This window comes from Rhipicephalus microplus, chromosome X (assembly GCF_043290135.1).
Source record: "Rhipicephalus microplus isolate Deutch F79 chromosome X, USDA_Rmic, whole genome shotgun sequence".
Classification (NCBI taxonomy): domain Eukaryota; kingdom Metazoa; phylum Arthropoda; class Arachnida; order Ixodida; family Ixodidae; genus Rhipicephalus; species Rhipicephalus microplus.
In genome coordinates this window covers 424,416,574-424,433,730 of record NC_134710.1, presented here as the reverse complement: position 1 = coordinate 424,433,730, position 17,157 = coordinate 424,416,574, and the positions used below count along the sequence as shown (strand labels likewise).

The window sequence follows — 17,157 nt, the reverse complement described above, 5'->3', positions numbered from 1 at the left end:
GCAGCTAGCACGTGTGCGAATCGCCCGACAGCAGAGTTACGACGCATAACCTGCGACATCGATACGTCACTCATCAACAAGGCGAGAAAGTGTGGGCCTGGAGCCCTATTCGTCGACGCGGCCTTTCTGAAAAGTTACTGAAGAAGTACTTTGGTATCTACAATGTTGTGCGGCACGTAAGTGACGTGAATTATGAGGTCATCCCCGACAGTTCCTCGTGAGCTCAAAAATCTGAAATCGTACATGTGTGGATGAAGCCATATTGCAGTGATCCAGTTGCGTATTACGTCAACTACATACACCGCGTATTCTGTAGCAGAGCATCGGGTCGATGCTCTTCCTGGAGGGAGGCAAATGCGGCATTCAACCTGCAGGGGAGAGCTCGCGCAGCCAGAAAGAAAGACGAAGCTCTTGCCCGGTCCTCTTTATATCGAACTCCTGCTGTGTCTGCGTCGTGACAATACCACCTGAAGAAACAGAAATGAGAAATTTAGATGAAGTTACCCAACTCTACCCTTCAAACCTGAGCTACCAGTAATAAGTATGCAGCTGAGGACGTTTGCCGTTGCATCGCAAATAATAATGATGATAATAATTAAAATATTAAAAAGCATGACATAGCCCGGCAAGCCTCTGCTAATGGCAGTCCTAGCCGAATCAGAAGGCTCTCAAGCCGAGCCAAATCATGGTCAAGACAAACATGCACAAATTTAGCGATGTGAATTATGTTTATTGGAAAGTCATATATGCTGTGCGATATGTAGAAGTAATAGACATCAACATAGTGTATGTATGAATATGAAAGCTAGGTAACGCTTTAAACAATGTGAAGGACAACAACTGCCTTATTTTTACATTAGGCTACCACAATTACGACAACCAGAGCAACGGTGAGACCACCGATTTCAAGGAGAGTTAAAAGCCCCCCCTGATTCATCATCACCCAGAATCGACCATCTACAAAAAGTTTATGTTCCTCGCTGTTAAACAAAACACGAATAGGACGTCAGGAAACTACGTGACCTCCTATACCTCCGCTAAACATGTGGTTTCTACAGGCTGCCAAACTGACTGGTCAAGTGAGCATGTTCTGGTCAAAGGAAAGCTTGCATCATGCCTGCACCTGCAATACCAGCACATGCTGAGACAACTGTACACATGCTGAACAGGAGTGATGAGATGCTTCCAACAAGGTACAGTTGACCACAAAAGTTTACGAACCATGCGGGCACGTAGTCAAAAGCCTCTTCGTGACATTTCCACTACGTCAGCGTAGATCGACAGTACCGCAGGGCCCGAGACGCATCCCTCCCTTAATATGTGACCTGTCTATTTTCTGACCGAGTACAAACAATTTTCACTTTTCACTTTCTAACGCGACACGCTTTTTGGCACGTGCGCCCCCGTGCTCCTGCATCGAGAATAGTCTGTGGGCATAACTGTTATCTGTCTCAATCTTAATCACAAAATGATACTTAGCCATTGGAACGCTGATCGAGGTACACTATGATACCTTCGATCTTGCTATGAAAATGGAAAAGTGAGTCACAGTGCACATAACTGCTTCATGTGAAAACTGCGAAGTAGCAATGCACTATGCAGCAGTAGAAAACTGAGAAGCCTGTGCATAACGAGACCCGTTTCCGGCCCAGCACTGCAGTTGATGGTAGATGGCGCACCACTAGGTGGCACGGCCGGCAGTTTCACATGCGCTCACATGGTTAGCAAACTTTTGTGGTAGGCTGTACTTGCATTACGTACTTGAGCGTACTTCATTTCATTTTTTTTTTTCCATTTTCAGTTCACTGTTATGAAAAAAAAAAGTTACGAGATCAACAAATATACAGGCGAGGGTGCCAAAGTAAAATAACTGTAGTGGGACACTGCGCCTTTTTTATGGCTATTATTTTGAACAAGGCTCCCGTAGCGGGTGCCATAATGTCAGTAAACTTTGTAATCTTTTGGTAGGTCTTTCGTAGGTCTTTTGATAATCTTTCATGACTTCACCAAGAAGCAACAGATGCGCACTGCTTTTTTTTTTACACAGCTTTTAGCTATTCACTATAGTTGCAGTCGAAGGAGTGGCTTTTCAAGCTTTGATCTATGATAATGCTCATTTTTGTGACGGTCGCACAGGCTACAGTCAGTTTCCATGACCAGGCCAGATTTTCCCGAAATTCCCCGACTTTTCTAGATGGGTCTAAATTCCCCGACATTTACAAGTTGGCAGACACCCTGCCACTACACGCCAATTACTGCGGCTATGTAGCCGTACTTTTTGTTGATTTGGCTGAGCCATTCACAATGTGCGGGCAAGTTTAAACAACGCACTGGTTACACATTTCACGGGTGTGATGCCCAGTGTGTGCTTTTGCTACGCAATATTACCTTTGTTGATCAGACTCCTTGGTTGACACGACGCGTCCATAGTACTCCCACATGTTATATACCACTCAGTGAACCTACGCTAAAAGTGGTCTTTTGCACGACCATCAGCAAAGCTAAAGTGGCTAGTCCACGTCATTCGGGCACCTAATGACACTGGTAGCTTTGTCAACTGTCATGCTTACAACGACGTCCAGTGTCGGCACACTCCGTAGCACATAAAGCATTCTGCTTTCTAAATCAGTTTCAAGCACTGGTGTAGGTCTTGTCGTGGAATATCTTACAGCCGAGAGGAACGGCTGAGTGCAATTCTGAATGGATTCCTTGAATCTGTTGGGGATTTTTTTGTCCCTTAAGGGCAATGGCAAAAATACCACCTTTACTATAGCCTTAGCTCTTTAATGCTATCATGTCAAAATGTGGTGCTGCTCAAAAGTTCCGCCAAATAAACAAAAGCCTCCTGTGCGATTCATTTCAACCATCTGCTATATTTCTAAGCATTATTTATTAGAAAATTGTTCTTTTTTAGCCTTGTTCCGTGTGATGTCCAACGCACCTTTACACTCAGGGTAGCTGTTGGTGGCTACTTGGCGCCAAATTGGCTACTTTCTATCCCACCTGGCAACAAAAATTCCATGTTGTGGCTATTTTGAACTTGTACTTTGGCATATTTACTGGCCATTCCTTGTATTATTTGAAGAAGAAGCAACAAGCAAGTCTAAAGAACATTTATTTTGGCAAGCTTTTCTGTCGTGCTGGCCTATGCACGCATGCTCGGCCAGTGAGTTCAGTGCGCATCAAGGCACCCTACAAGCGTCCCTCTGTCTGAAAAGACTGAGGGGTCCACTCATGTAAGGAAAAGAGTGGCTACATAGCAACACAGCCCTGACACCAAATCCTAATGTTGAAGCTGGACTTTTCACATTTCACTACTTGAAGCTGGATTGGTATTATTCTACTGTACTAATCTCAGTCTGAAGAAAAAAGACAGCTTCAATTTTTATTGCTTCTGCGGAGTTGTTGGCGGAATTTACTGCGGAATACCAATTCCATATATTACCTCTCTTATCTATTACGCTACAAATATGGTGCCAATATTAAACAACACGGCTACTTTGACTACGCTTAGCTCACGTTTTGGCTCCTTTTCAAATCTGCCCAAAGGCAACCCTGTTAACATTACTGTGAAACAGTCATTTCTGATTGCGATCGGGTCTGATGATCGAATTTCTCTATGATTGGCTTCTTTAGGCAAGCTGTGCAATGAAGGGTAGTAAACAGCTCAATAGCAAACAGCAGCGCACCGTGTGCCATATCTGTCAATCAATCACATGATCTGCGGGCTACTGTCTGATCAACACTTGGCGTTGATGGATGGGCAGCTCGAACTGGATCAAGTGAAACCTGACAAGAAATTCTAGTTGTGGGTACGTCTAACATACAGCGGTGAGCACTTTTAGGGTGAACACAAGAGCGCATGGCCGATGGTATGATCAGCACCGCCCAACACCCATCATGAGAAAGGTTGAGCATGCACAGCATATGATCGGTGATACACCCTTTCCACTGCACGCACACGTCATGGATATGCTTCTTCGTCTGCTAGCCGCATTTTTGTTGGCTAAGCTGACATATACTGCATTTCAAGGTCCATTTCGGTTGGAAATTGGTGCGTGAATACAAAAATGAGCATAAAACAGTTTACCTTCAACTGCTTATAACTTCACATGCAAATTGCATCAGCTTAGCAGACGACAAACACGCGTATCCATGGCGTGATGCGCGCAATGGAAAGAATGTCGCCCAGCGTATGCTGCGCATGTGCAATGTCTCCGGCGATGGATCTTACGCGGCACTGATGGCGCTGTTGGCCACGCGCTCGCATGCTCATCACTCTACAGCCATCCGCAAGCTTAACACGACACTACAACGCTACGCAGCGCATCCTCAAACAGTTGGATGGATGGATTGATGTGGCTGTACCCTTTAGATCGGGCGGCGGCTAACGCCACTTAGCTGTAATACTTAGTGAACCACCAACTAGATTTATCCTTTTTTTTCCCACTTCAAATAGTGAGGTTGAGAACTGGTACTTTGCACTGAAGGGTTTAATTTTCATTCGTGCCTTGACTTTAGCCACCAATCAGATAACCTCCTGCTAGTTAATTCTACCCGCTTAAAGTCTATTGTGCCCTTCCTGTCCCTAAGCCCCACTGCTTTGAAAAACTCTGCGCCATCATCCTGAACTATAGGGTGAAGCCCTTTACAAAACATTATGAAGTGTTCGGCAGTTTCTTCTTCCTCTCCACACGCTCTGCATACAGTGTCTACCCCTTCGTATTTGGTCCGATATGTCTTGGTTCGCAATACCCCCGTCTTGGCTTCAAACAGTAGACAACTACCCCGAGTATTATCATAGATCCTTTCCTTGTGCTTAAAAGTTCGATAGATCTTTAGTGCGGTCTTTTCAACCATGCTAATTCTCCACATGTCAGTCTCTGTTTCCTTCACTTTCTTTTTAACCGATAGTTCTTTTTGGTTTGGCCCCCTGCTGTTTTCTAAGTATTTACCAGTCAATTTTCTGGTTCGCTTCCGCCATTTTGTATCGACATTCTTCATGTACAAGTAGCTGAATACTTTCCTAGCCCAACCCTCCTCCCCCATTTCTCTCAATCGCTTCTCAAATTTTATCTTGCTGCTAGCTTCCCTACCCTCAAATGATGTCCATCCCATTCCACCTTGTACTCTCCGATTTGTTGTATTCCCGTGAGCTCCTAAGGCAAACCTACTTATTCTTTGTTGCTTAATTTCTAATCTTGCTTGAACTTCTGATCTCATGCACAAGACCGCATTGCCGAACGTCAGACCCGGGGCAAGGTTCCTTTTGGCTATAGTGAACTAGAACATTTTCTAGTGGTGCGACCGGCGGGGGCTGCGGCCGGCGAGGGCGCCACTGCACCTTTTCCTAGCCTCCCGCTGCTCCGGCGCGCTCGTTGGCAGTTGGTGGCACATGGCTGGGAGGGTTGTGGTTTTGCTCGTTTTGTGCGCGCAGTGTTACTCGAATAACATTATCTTGCGTATCTTGGCGTTAAGTAGTCAATGCAGTGAGCGGGATCTATATTGTACCAGCGACTGGGAATTTCGCGATGACATGGCGAAAAGAAGAACAGATTCCCACTGTTTTGCACCAGGCTGCCGCACCGGCTATCCGGGCGCGCCGAAAGCATCGCTGTTCGCCGCACCAAGAGACGACTCGCTTCGAAGTAAATGGGAGCGAAACCTAAGAAGAGCAGACAAGAGCCTGACGGAATCATCAGCTGTGTGTGAACATCATTTCGAAGTGCATTGCATATTGCGCGATTACGTTCATGTGGTCGATAGCGTGGAAGTGCGCGTTCCGAGAGGCAAGCCGTCTTTAGCTCCCAGGGTTCTCCCCACGGTGGTCGGCGGTGGTTTTGCCGTCCACCTCTCCGGCCAACCGTCCACCTCTCCAGTCGGCCGTCCACCGCTGCCCACCTCTCGGGGTTCAAGCTTGCTGTACTCGGGGAAAACTGGAACCTACGAGTGCGAGACGCCGGCACGCCGGCTCCCGCAAGCGCGAACCGAAAAAGCAGGCCGGGAAGGAAATGTTCAATGAACGGACCCGTCAGCGGCTGGAGAGAAAAGTTAATGTCAAAGAACGCGCTCATCGCAAAAGAACAGGAGTTGAGAGCGCACGGTGATACGGGTGCCATTTCCCCTTTCATGCCTAGGCTTGGCCGGCATGGCGTTGGCTTGGCTGCGCCTCCATACAGCTTCGGCATTCGGCTCGCCGATACCGATCGTACAGCTCGCGCGCGCGCGCTCTCATCGTTGTTGAGGGCCTCTATTCGCAACGTTGTCGCTGCTTTCTTCCTCAACTTTATTTATTGCTTTCTCAAGAAGCTGCATTTTCCTATTTGCGCAGCATCACAAGTAAAGACAGCGCCTACACGCTCGGCGTATATGTACATTTTTAAAACATTCGTGGTGTGGCGCCACTGAACGTCCCATCTTCATAACCCCATAAATCCAATCCAATCCAAGCCAAGCCAAGCCAAGCAAACGAAGCGGGCGCACGCGCGCTACGCCAGTGGTAGATATTCTCCGACTACGCGAACAAAAGCCTCGTGAAATTCGTAGTCGTTCGTTGTTCGTTCAGTCAGAGGTTCAGTCGTTCAGTTGGTTCAGTGCGCGGGAGATGGCTGCGAGAAAAAAGGCGGCGCAGCCATCTCTGCTGTCGTTTTTTTCTCGAAAAGCTACCGAAGAAGTGACCAGTAGTGGTCCGCAAGAACAAACTACGCAGCCGGAAGCACCCGACGTGGACGCTGTTGAGCCCCTGACATCGCCTGTGTCGCAGGGACTGAAATCCAGTACGCACGATGGCGGCAGTTCAACCCCAAGCGTTGAAGCAACGTGTGACGAGACAAATGCTTGCGAGGTTGGCAAGCAGGCAGCAGTCTTCAACGCATCTTGGATACATGACCCTCCATGGCTTTTTTATGACAACATCAAAGGTGGGATGTTTTGCAAGCTGTGCATAAAATACAACAAGAGGCCTTTAGAGAAGCCCGTATGGAATGAACAACCATGCAAAAGGATACGGCTAGACAGTGTTCGTAAACAGGATGCGTGCCATTCGCACCGCGACGCCGTCACGCTTGAGGCAAACAGCAAGGTGGCCGTGTCGCCGCTTGAAAAAGTTCAGTGCCCGGTCTCCCGCAACGCCATGAGGCAAGCATTTGCGTCCATGTATTACTTGTGCAAACACCGGATACCACACACAACGAACTTCGAGCCGCTTCTCGGTCTGCTGTCTCTGCTTGGCCTTGATGTGAAAGCACAAATAACAGCCGGAAAGAATGCTACGTACTGTAGCCAGAGGAGATGGTCACGTGCCTGTCGGATGTCATTGAAGATAAAATCCTTTGCGAACTTAGTCAGAGTGAGCACTATGCTCTCATGTTCGACGAAACTACCGACTGCGCAACTGTGGAGCAGCTGGTCATCCACTGCAGGTACATTTTCGGTGGGGAATTAAGAGTAGAATTCCTGACTATGATTGATGTACTGGGCAACCACGAACCACACCAAGGTGACGAAAGAGCATTAGCCCTCAATGCCACCAACATTGCTTGTGCCGTTGAAGATTTTATGAATAAGAAGGGTCTGCTCTTTGGTGCCCTTCACGGAATTGGAACTGACGGCGCACCTGTTACGACGGGAAAAAAAGGGGGGGCTGTGAAGTTATTGAATGACAAGCAAAAAGCTCTAACAGCTCCCCACAGCTTTCAGGCTGTAGGGGTTCATTGTGCGGCACACAAGCTCAACCTAGCAGCATTGCAGGCCGCCAAATCAATTCCATACATCAGTAAATTTAAAGAACTTTTGCAGCAACTGTACAACTTCTATGCATCCAGTTCAGTTCGAACAGCTGGGCTGAGTGCTGTGCAGAACATTTTGGAGTTGGAGCAAAGTGGAGGGAAAATCATCGAGCCATTTGCCACACGGTGGCCGAGTGTTGGCGGGTCATGCACAGCCATCCGCAATAATCTCTCGGCCATCATCATCAGTCTCTCTAGGGAGGCAGAACAACGCAGTGACATCAGGGCAGCGGGACTGCTCAAGACCGTGACGAATGCAAAGTTTGTTGGGACTCTACTGATGATGTGTGACCTTCTCCCAGCAATTCACAGGCTTTCCAGAACTCTTCAAACATCATCGCTGCAGGTGGACCTTATACAAAGACTTATAAAATCATGCATAAAGACCTTGGAAACGCAAAGCAACATCCAAACAAAGGTCAAGGATTTTTGTGTCAGCCATGACATAGAGGTAACCATTACAGAGAAATCTGAACAATGGCTCCATAACACCAAAAGGGCATTTGTCAAGAAGCTGCTGGAAAATATCCAGGACAGGTTTCAGGACCACCCTACATTGGCCAGCTATTCTATTGTGTTTGACCGTAGCAGCTACAAACAAATGGTTGGTGGCAACGGCATTGAAGTTGTCAGTGCGCTGCAGAGGCTTTGCCCCACTCTTGGCAAGCCATATACTGAGGATATGCTTGCAGAGTGGATTGCTTTTGCCAACTTCGTGCTTGAGTGCGACCGTGTACAAAAGCTGACAGCTGCAGACTTCTTGCTTTTTGTGGCACATGATATGAAAGAACTGTTTCCTATGATGGCTTGTTTAGCAGGGTCATATCTTGTACTGCCACCGCACACTGTAGACTGTGAGCGAGACTTTTCTGCTCTTAAGCTAATTAAGACGCAGCTAAGAAACCGCCTGAAAGAAAAGTCGCTGGACTGCCTTATTCGCATTGCATGCGAAGGACCTGATGTTGACACCTATCCATATGAAGAGGTTGTTGAAAAGTGGGCGAAGAGCAAGAATCGGAGGCTGAAGGTGTAACATGTCTGGGAAGGCAGAAATAAGAAATAAAGTCCCTTGTATTTTGTAATTCTGCTTGAACATCTGCACATCTGCTGTTGCGCTGTCATTATTCGGTCCATGCTGATAGGACCCACCCTCACTCCCCCTGCTTGACCCTCTGTTGTGTTGTCATTATTCGGTTAACGCTCATATGACACGACCTCCTCCTCGCCCTCCTACTCCTACTCCCCCTCCTCCCCCCCCCTCTCGCCGTCCACCTCTCAAAATTTTCTGGGGAGAACCCTGTTAGCTCCCGATGCCATTCCTACGCTGTTGCCTCAGTGCCCAGCCTACCTCTCCGTTAAAACCCCGCAACAGAGAACGGAAAGGAAGAGACCTGCACGTTCAGTTCCACTTCGAGGAAAGAAGCCGCACCAGGACGTCAGAAGCGCTGACTACACTAACAACGAACATGAGGTGCTTGAAGAACCTGAATCTGCAGAATCCTCGCCTTTCAAGTTTCAGACCCTACGTTCACTAGCACCATCGCCGAGGTGGTGCCGCATTGAAGATGATAGTGTCGGCTTGGTTTTCGCGACGTCTTCGTTGAAGAAGCAAGGAAGGCTTGTTTGTCATGAGCGAGCTGTCATTTTCAAGAAGTCCTCAGGAGATGAAGTTTGTACTGCCATTTATTGTCAAGGGGTTCTGTGCTCAGAAAAAACAATCACCTCCATTGGCGAAGCTGCAGCTGTACTGGATAATGCCATGGCAATGTGTGTCTGCAAGGGAGCAATGTCGGACAACGAATTCAGGCAAATGTTGCCGGTTTTGACGGTGAAGCAGCAAGCAGCAGCATACACCAACGGACTCTACGTCTTCAGTGCCAAGTGCTCCGGGAAGGTCTTGTCCGATGGTAAATGCATTCAAGTGCTTTGATCTACAAGTGCCGCATGTATTTATTGTTCAAGTATTTAAACAATTGCTTTTCTTTCATGTACAGGACTTATTTGCCCAGAGTGCAAGTCGCATCGAAAGCTATTGTTGACCAGAAAGTCGTGCCAAAAAGCTCATGTGCCTAAGAAAGGAGCCCTTGCCCAGAGCCTGAAGCTTCAGAGGCAAAAAACCAGGCATTTGAAGAATAGCGCTACTGCACTGAAAAATCAACTGAAAGCAATGTCAGCTAAAAACAAAGCCATCACTGAGGAGGAATTTACTTCTAGGATAAAAGCCCTTGCTCCGAAACAGCGTGAAGCAACACTTCACATGTTTAAAATCGGCATCACGAAAAAGCGCATAAGGCATGAAATATTCCAATGAATGGGTTTTGGAATGTCTTATAATGAAAATGAAGAGCGCCAAGCTTTATGAGCAACTGAGGAAAGAAAATATTCTGTCACTGCCAAGTAAAACAACATTGCGCAAATATTTGAAGTCGTACAGAACAGGGTTTGGCTTCTGCCCAAAGATTTTCAATGTGGTGAGTGAAAAGACAGCCACAATGGAGGAATACGCATGCCACGGTGGAATTATTGCAGACGAAATGCACCTTTCTGAGCATCTTTCTGTAACAACAACCGGCCACATAGATGGTTTTGTGGATCTAGGTAGCTTTACGTCTCCTAAAGGTAAGCACACACCGTGTGACCAAGGAATGGTTTTAATTTTCGTACCGTTCATTGGGAAATGGACTCAAATTCTGGCAGTGTTTGCAACAAGAGGAAACGTCAATGGAGGTACCCCGACCAAGATCATGCTTGAAGCCATAATTTTGGCCGAAAAAGCAGGCCTGAAGGTGGACTTCATCACATCAGACTGTGCAAGTTGGAACAGACGCATGTGGACGCTAATGGGTGTCAAGGCCTTCTTGAATGAGATCAAGTGCAGTGCACCACATCCAGTAGACGAGCACCGTCAGCTCTACTTCATATCAGATTTCCCTCATCTCCTCAAGTGCCTTCGAAACCGGCTGGTATGCTTGGATTTTCAAACACCGAAGGGTCAAGTAAGTACCTTAATCAATCCAAATAACGAGCTATTTAACCTACTACAAATTTTCTTCCAGTCGCTCTAACTTTCAGTGGATTATCACTGCTTTGGTTATATGCAGGTGACTATGCGAGCTATTCACAAGGCTTTGGAACTGGATGGCAGCAAAGTTACCCTGCAGGCTATGCATGGCATCACATCCAGCCATACAAACCCTAACAACTTCGAAAAAATGCGAGTTGGCTTGGCAGTCCAGCTGTTCAGTGAAAAAGTAACACATGGGCTTCAGCTGCACAAACCCAGGCTGGAACATCTGTGTGCTAGCATAGCAGCAACAATTCACTTTTTTGAGTAAGCATTGCAAAATTTTATATTTACCTAATTTTGTGCTACTGTAACTCTTTGCAGCTTTCTTAGCTGCGCATAAAGCTCACTGAAACATTCTTTTGCAGGACCATACATGGTGTTATAGAAGTCATGACATCGCGCTTTCCAGCTCAAGCACTCCACCCCAACTCTCGATCAGCTGAGAAGCTAAACTCTTTTCTAACCTTTTTGTCAGAGTGGGAACGCCACACAAATGGGTAAAGGGGCTTTCTCAGTCAGTCCACAGCAACTGGACTGCGAGTAAGACTATCAAATACCTTGTCGCTGTTGAAGTATTTGACTGAAAATGTAGGTTTCAAGTATTTGATGACGAGAAGGTTGAGCCAGGACCCTGTCGAACATCTCTTTGGCATCGTTAGACAGTCGTCGGGGTGCAATACCCACCCGACACCTCAGCAGTTCATTGCTACAGTGAACTGTCTCAGGTTCAGCAATCTTGCACACTCTGTTTCAAAGGGGAACTGTGAGCCTGCTGTTCTCAGTTCACTCTTGAATGCAGATGCTGGTGAGCAGAACACTTGCACTGGGAGGCAGAAGCTGATTGACAGGTTTCTCGATGATGGAAACCTAGATGCCGCAGATGCCTTACTCACTAAGGCTGCACCAGATCATTCTCCTGTTGTTGTGGCATCAAGCGATCGCAGACTAATCTTTTACATTGCTGGTTATGCCGCAAGAAAGTGCATTCTCAAAACTGGTTGTGAAGAGTGCATTAACCTTCTTTTGCTCACCAAGGGGGCAGCTGATGATTTGAATATGGCTGAGCTTGTCCGTTTGAAGGACAATGGCGGGTTACTCTATCCTGCAGGCAAACTGTGCAAATTTGTGGCCGACCTCGAGAAGTCATTCACAACCTGCTTTAGCCTTTTAGAGCTGCACTCTGAAAGCGAGCTTGATGTGTTAGACATTGTCAAAAAAAAGCAGCAAACTACGCTTGGATGCCCAGAACATGCTGAAGCCATAGCTGCTGACGTAACTGCATTTTACTTAACGACACGCCTGCATTTCTTTACGAAAAGTATCAATCGAGCTAACGACAAAAGGCGGCAGGCATCAAAGCATTTGAAGTTGAGCAGGTGGTAAATGAGTATGTACATGAAAGCTGTTGATCATCACGGTCAAGATGTTTCCCGTTACTATTTTTGTAGTGAAGTAAGTTGTCAATAAATTCTTGAAGTGTGGTTTCATATGAACATGGCTGTGGTGTCATTTTTCATAATTACGCCTAAATAAAACCGCCGTAATCGTCAAAAACTTTCATGGCCATAACCGTGTCGTTTAAACAATGATGAAAAAGGTTCGACTGAGTAAAAGTATGGGGAAAACTTTGCGCCCATTAGGTCATTAGCGGCGGCAGGGGGGACTCGTGCGCACGCCTATGGTCATGCGAACAGTTAGCTTTGCACGTCATCACAATGGTACGTCCTTGTTTGGTGGCATTTATAACAAAAAAAAAAAAATTGCTCTCGAAGTCAAAGTTTCGCTGACAGCACGAAAATCGGAATGCTGTATTCTTCGCGCTTTAATAGTGACGTGGCCTTCGTACACGTCTTTTAAATGTTGAACAACGCTAGCCATCAAAATGTGTGGGCTTTCACCAGTGAGAAGGATGTATATTTATTTATTTATTAGAATACCCTCAGGGCCCGTAGGGCATTACAGAGGGGGTGGGTACAACATTTTATAACACACAAGAAAAAAAGACAAAAAAGAAACAAGTGTCAGATGCGCAAATCACGAAGGCAACATAAATCAACTAAAAATGTATAAGTAAGAATTCAAGCACATACAAGACAAAGATAGATAATGGAAACTGCGTATAGTTACAAACATTGATGAGAAATTGCAGTCTTGAATAACAAAGGGTCTGTTATTGTTACAAGGAAGATTATTCTTCGAATGGAGTCAATAAATGAGCTGGAAAACGCGAAATAACAAGCAAAATTCTAAAAAATGCCGCGAGATCTCGTCTTATGAAAAGTTGCAGTGGCGCCACGTCGTGGCGTCAGTATTTTCAAACGACTCGCTCACGCCTCGCTGCTCGCGCCACTAGAAGTCTTCTAGTTCACTATACTTTTGGCGTTGCATAAGTGGTTGCCAGACTGGAAGGGTCAGCGTTGCCAAACTGCCGCTAAATTTGACTGCAAATTTTTTATTTTTTTTTTTTTGTAGTTGTGGCCTCTTTGTGAGAATTTGGTGCCATCTGCGGTGCATTTCGCAACGGGCGACGCTGGTCGTTTTAATTAACGGAATGAACCACACATTACAGAATTCGTTTTATTTACGGAATGAACCGCGCCTAGCAGAAGTCGAGCGCGCCGCTGCTGTGCAATTAAGAGGTTGTTTTAATTAACGGAATGAACCGCGCATTACAGAATTCGTTTTATTTACGGAATGAACCGCGCTTAGCAGAAGTTGAGGCACGTTCTCTTGCTGTGTGCGCAGCTGTGCGATTAAAATATCGCGTCTCAGTATTAGGGATGACGGGGAATAAAACGAATTCTGTAACGCGCGGTACATTCCGTTAATTAAAACAAATTCGACTTCTAGGCGCAGTTCATTTCGTTAATTAAATAGGCTTCCTAATTACACGGCAGCGCCACACTCGGTTTCTGCTAGGCTCGGTTCATTCTGTTAATTAAAACGAATTCTGTAATGCGCGGTTCATTCCGTTCATTAAAACGGAATTAAAACGGCCTTTTAATTGCACGGCAGAACCACGCTCGACTTCTGCTAGGCTCGGTTCATTCCGTTAATTAAAACAGCCAGCGCCGCTCATGCACTCGCGAAATGCACCGCGGATGGCACCAAACTCTTACAAAAAAGCCACAACTACAGGAAAAAAATTTTTAGCCAAATTTAGCAGCAGTCTGGCAACAACCACCCCAAAGTCTGGCAACTGATTTATGCAACGCCAAAATGAAGCTTGCCCATTGTATGACCGTGGTGTGTGAATTTTTTGTTTTTTTCACATTTCAAGGTTTAAATGATTTCACCGAGAATTATGTCCGATTTTAAACCTAACAGTAGGCTTCAACGTCGAGCTCAATAAAAAAACAACCTCGTATTATCATCATATCGTTCGCGAATCGTATGCATTTTCAATATTTTGTGAACAGCATGTTGCGTTGCTGTTCAGTGGTTTTCTGGCGCCGGTGAACAAACGAGTGGCAAATTCGCACTCGCGCTCATCAGGCGATGCGGCCTGTTTGAGACTAGTTGGCGCATGTTACATTCAAGAAAAAGAAAGTTTTAAGGTACTGTCGTAAGCTAACTTAACACGAACGCCCGACGCATGACGGACTAATGTAGCTGATGCCAGCCGCGCACCGCTGGGCGCTGTTCCCAACTTCTCGGTATGCTTTGCTAGTATGTGGGCATGCATGGGTAGCGTCTCGGCACAGAACCCAAGGCTACGTGGCGCTATAGCGTCAATTGAACGGACAGACTACCAAATTCGATGCGTTGGTTATCTGTCGCGTTCCGCGCACGCCTTTGTTCATCGAGTTGCAATGTCTGTTTGTTGTTGATGCATTTGTTGGTAACAGTTTTGATGTTGGTAACGACTAAATGTAACAGGAATGCAGCAGTGATGAAAAATAGGGGACTGTGGAATTACAATAGGTATGATGTTGCGAGTATAAGTATGATATGGAAAGGGGTCATTGTAATTCCACAGTGCCCTATTTTTCATCACTGCTGCATTCCTGTTACCTTTAGTCGTTACCAACATCAAAACCGTTACCAACAAATGCATCAACAACAAACAGACATTGCAACTCTTGATGAACAAAGGCGTGCACGGAACGCGACCGATAACCAACACATCGAATTTGGTAGTCTGTCCGTTTAATTGACGCTATAGCGCCACGTAGCCTTGGGTTCTGTGCCGAGACGCTACCCATGCATGCCCACATACTAGCAAAGCATACCGAGAAGTTAGGAACAGCGCCCAGCGGTGCGCGGCTGGCATCAGCTAGATTAGTCCGTCATGCGTCGGGCGTTCGTGTTAAGTTAGCTTACGACAGTACCTTAAAACTTTTTTTTTCTTGAATGTAACATGCGCCGACTAGTCTCAAACAGGCCGCATCGCCTGATGAGCGCGAGTGCGAATTTGCCACTCGTTTGTTCACCGGCGCCAGAAAACCACTGAACAGCAACGCAACATGGTGTTCACAAAACATTGAAAACGCATACGATTCGCGAACGATATGATGATAACACGAGGTTGTTTTTTTTATTTAGCTTGACGTTGAAGCCTACTGTTGGGTTTAAAATCGGACATAATTCTCGATCAAACCATTTAAACCTTGAAATGTGAAAAAAAAAAACAAAAAATTCACACACCACGGTCATGCAATGCTTTTAAAAGCAACTGGGTAAAACTCACACAAGGTGCATTTGTGGCAAGTTGACCGCAGGCGTGGGAACGCTGTCCCCCGTTAACCAATTCTCGTTTGTTCACCGGCGCCAGAAAACCACTGAACAGCAACGTAACATGGTGTTCACAAAACATTGAAAACGCATACGATTCGCGAACGATATGATGATAACACGAGGTTGTTTTTTTATTTAGCTCGACGTTGAAACCTACTGTTGGGTTTAAAATCGGACATAATTCTCGATCAAACCATTTAAACCTTGAAATGTGAAAAAAAACAAAAAATTCACACACCACGGTCATACAATGCTTTTAAAAGCAACTGGGTAAAACTCGCACAAGGTGCATTTGTGGCAAGTTGACCGCAGGCGTGGGAACGCTGTCCCCCGTTAACCAATTCTCGTTTGTTTACCGGCGCCAGAAAACCACTGAACAGCAACGCAACATGGTGTTCACAAAACATTGAAAAACGCATACGATTCGCGAACGATGTGATGATAACACGAGGTTGTTTTTTTTATTTAGCTCGACGTTGAAGCCTACTGTTGGGTTTAAAATCGGACATAATTCTCGATCAAACCATTTAAACCTTGAAATGTGAAAAAAAAAAATTCACACACCACGGTCATACAATGCTTTTAAAAGCAACTGGGTAAAACTCACACAAGGTGCATTTGTGGCAAGTTGACCGCAGGCGTGGGAACGCTGTCCCCCGTTAACCAATTATAAGCGTTGACCATGCTCACACGCCACGATCGTAACAATGCTTTTAAGCAACTGCGTACAATGTTACTAACATAACTGCCCATGCAAAGGTGCGCTTGTGGAATGTCGAACAAAGGCATTTGAAACAATGTTTCGTAGCGCCTACAAAGCACGCTTTCAAATGCATCACCAACAAACAGACATTGCAACTCTCGATGAACAAAGGCGTGCGCGGAACGCGACAGATAACCAACGCATCAAATTTGGTAGTCTGTCCGTTCACCGCTTATATGCTTAGGACAATGTACCGCATTAGTTGAATGTAGGATGTTATAAACACCAAGCCGTACATCCACACATGGCTCTCAACGCAAACGAGAAACTTACCAAGGCACTGCAAGCCCTCCGACAGAACAGCGACGCACTACCACCTACGACTCCAATGGAACTACTGCTGAATGCTCCAACCACGGTGGCTCTAACGAATAAAAAACCTTGTAAAGACGCAATACCAGCGTTGCCAGATCAGCAGAGGCTGTGAGACTCTGTGTAAGACAAAAAAAAGCAAAAAAAATCAACTTGTAAAAGAAGTTTAAAACATAATATTGCTATTTTAAAAAAATAATACAATAAAGCGTTTACAGAAATGTTTTAAACTTATAAGTTCTACTTTGAGAATTTTAATGTTAGAAATGTATAGAGTTTCTTAGCTAATAAGGGAGCTCCATGGATAAGTGGATAGATAAATTTAGCTGTACCCTTCAGATCGGTTTGCGGCTAACGCCACCTAGCCGTAATACTTGTGAACCAAAAATTACATTTATCTTTTTTTTTTCTTTAAATAGGGAAGTTGAGGACTGGTACTTTGCAGCGAAGGGTTTAATTTTCACTCGTGCCTTGACGTTAGCCACCAATCA

At 45.7% G+C, this 17,157-nt stretch overlaps 2 protein-coding genes across 5 annotated transcripts in view; one reads left to right on the top strand and one right to left on the bottom strand.

Moving 5' to 3' along the window:
- Positions 1-16,774, bottom strand: part of LOC119160935 (uncharacterized) — a 120,228-nt gene extending 103,454 nt beyond the window's left edge. The window contains exon 1 of the mRNA XM_037413215.2: positions 16,628-16,774. The gene's annotated coding sequence lies outside the window, so the exon portion shown is untranslated. The remainder of the gene's footprint in view (positions 1-16,627) is intronic.
- On the top strand, positions 6,991-12,227 carry LOC119161851 (DNA transposase THAP9). 4 transcript variants are annotated; one of them, XM_075880394.1, is made up of 3 exons: positions 6,991-10,783; positions 10,889-11,118; positions 11,220-12,227. In XM_075880394.1, the coding sequence occupies exons 1-3, from the start codon at positions 10,082-10,084 to the stop codon at positions 11,353-11,355; spliced, it is 1,068 nt and encodes a 355-aa protein (XP_075736509.1). In that variant the 5' UTR covers positions 6,991-10,081; the 3' UTR covers positions 11,356-12,227. The 4 variants fall into 4 exon arrangements, with proteins under 4 accessions (XP_075736509.1, XP_037270256.2, XP_075736507.1 ...); XM_037414359.2 differs by having other exon boundaries at positions 6,991-9,694; positions 9,782-12,227; XM_075880392.1 differs by having other exon boundaries at positions 10,889-12,227.
- Positions 16,775-17,157: the final 383 nt, after the last annotated feature.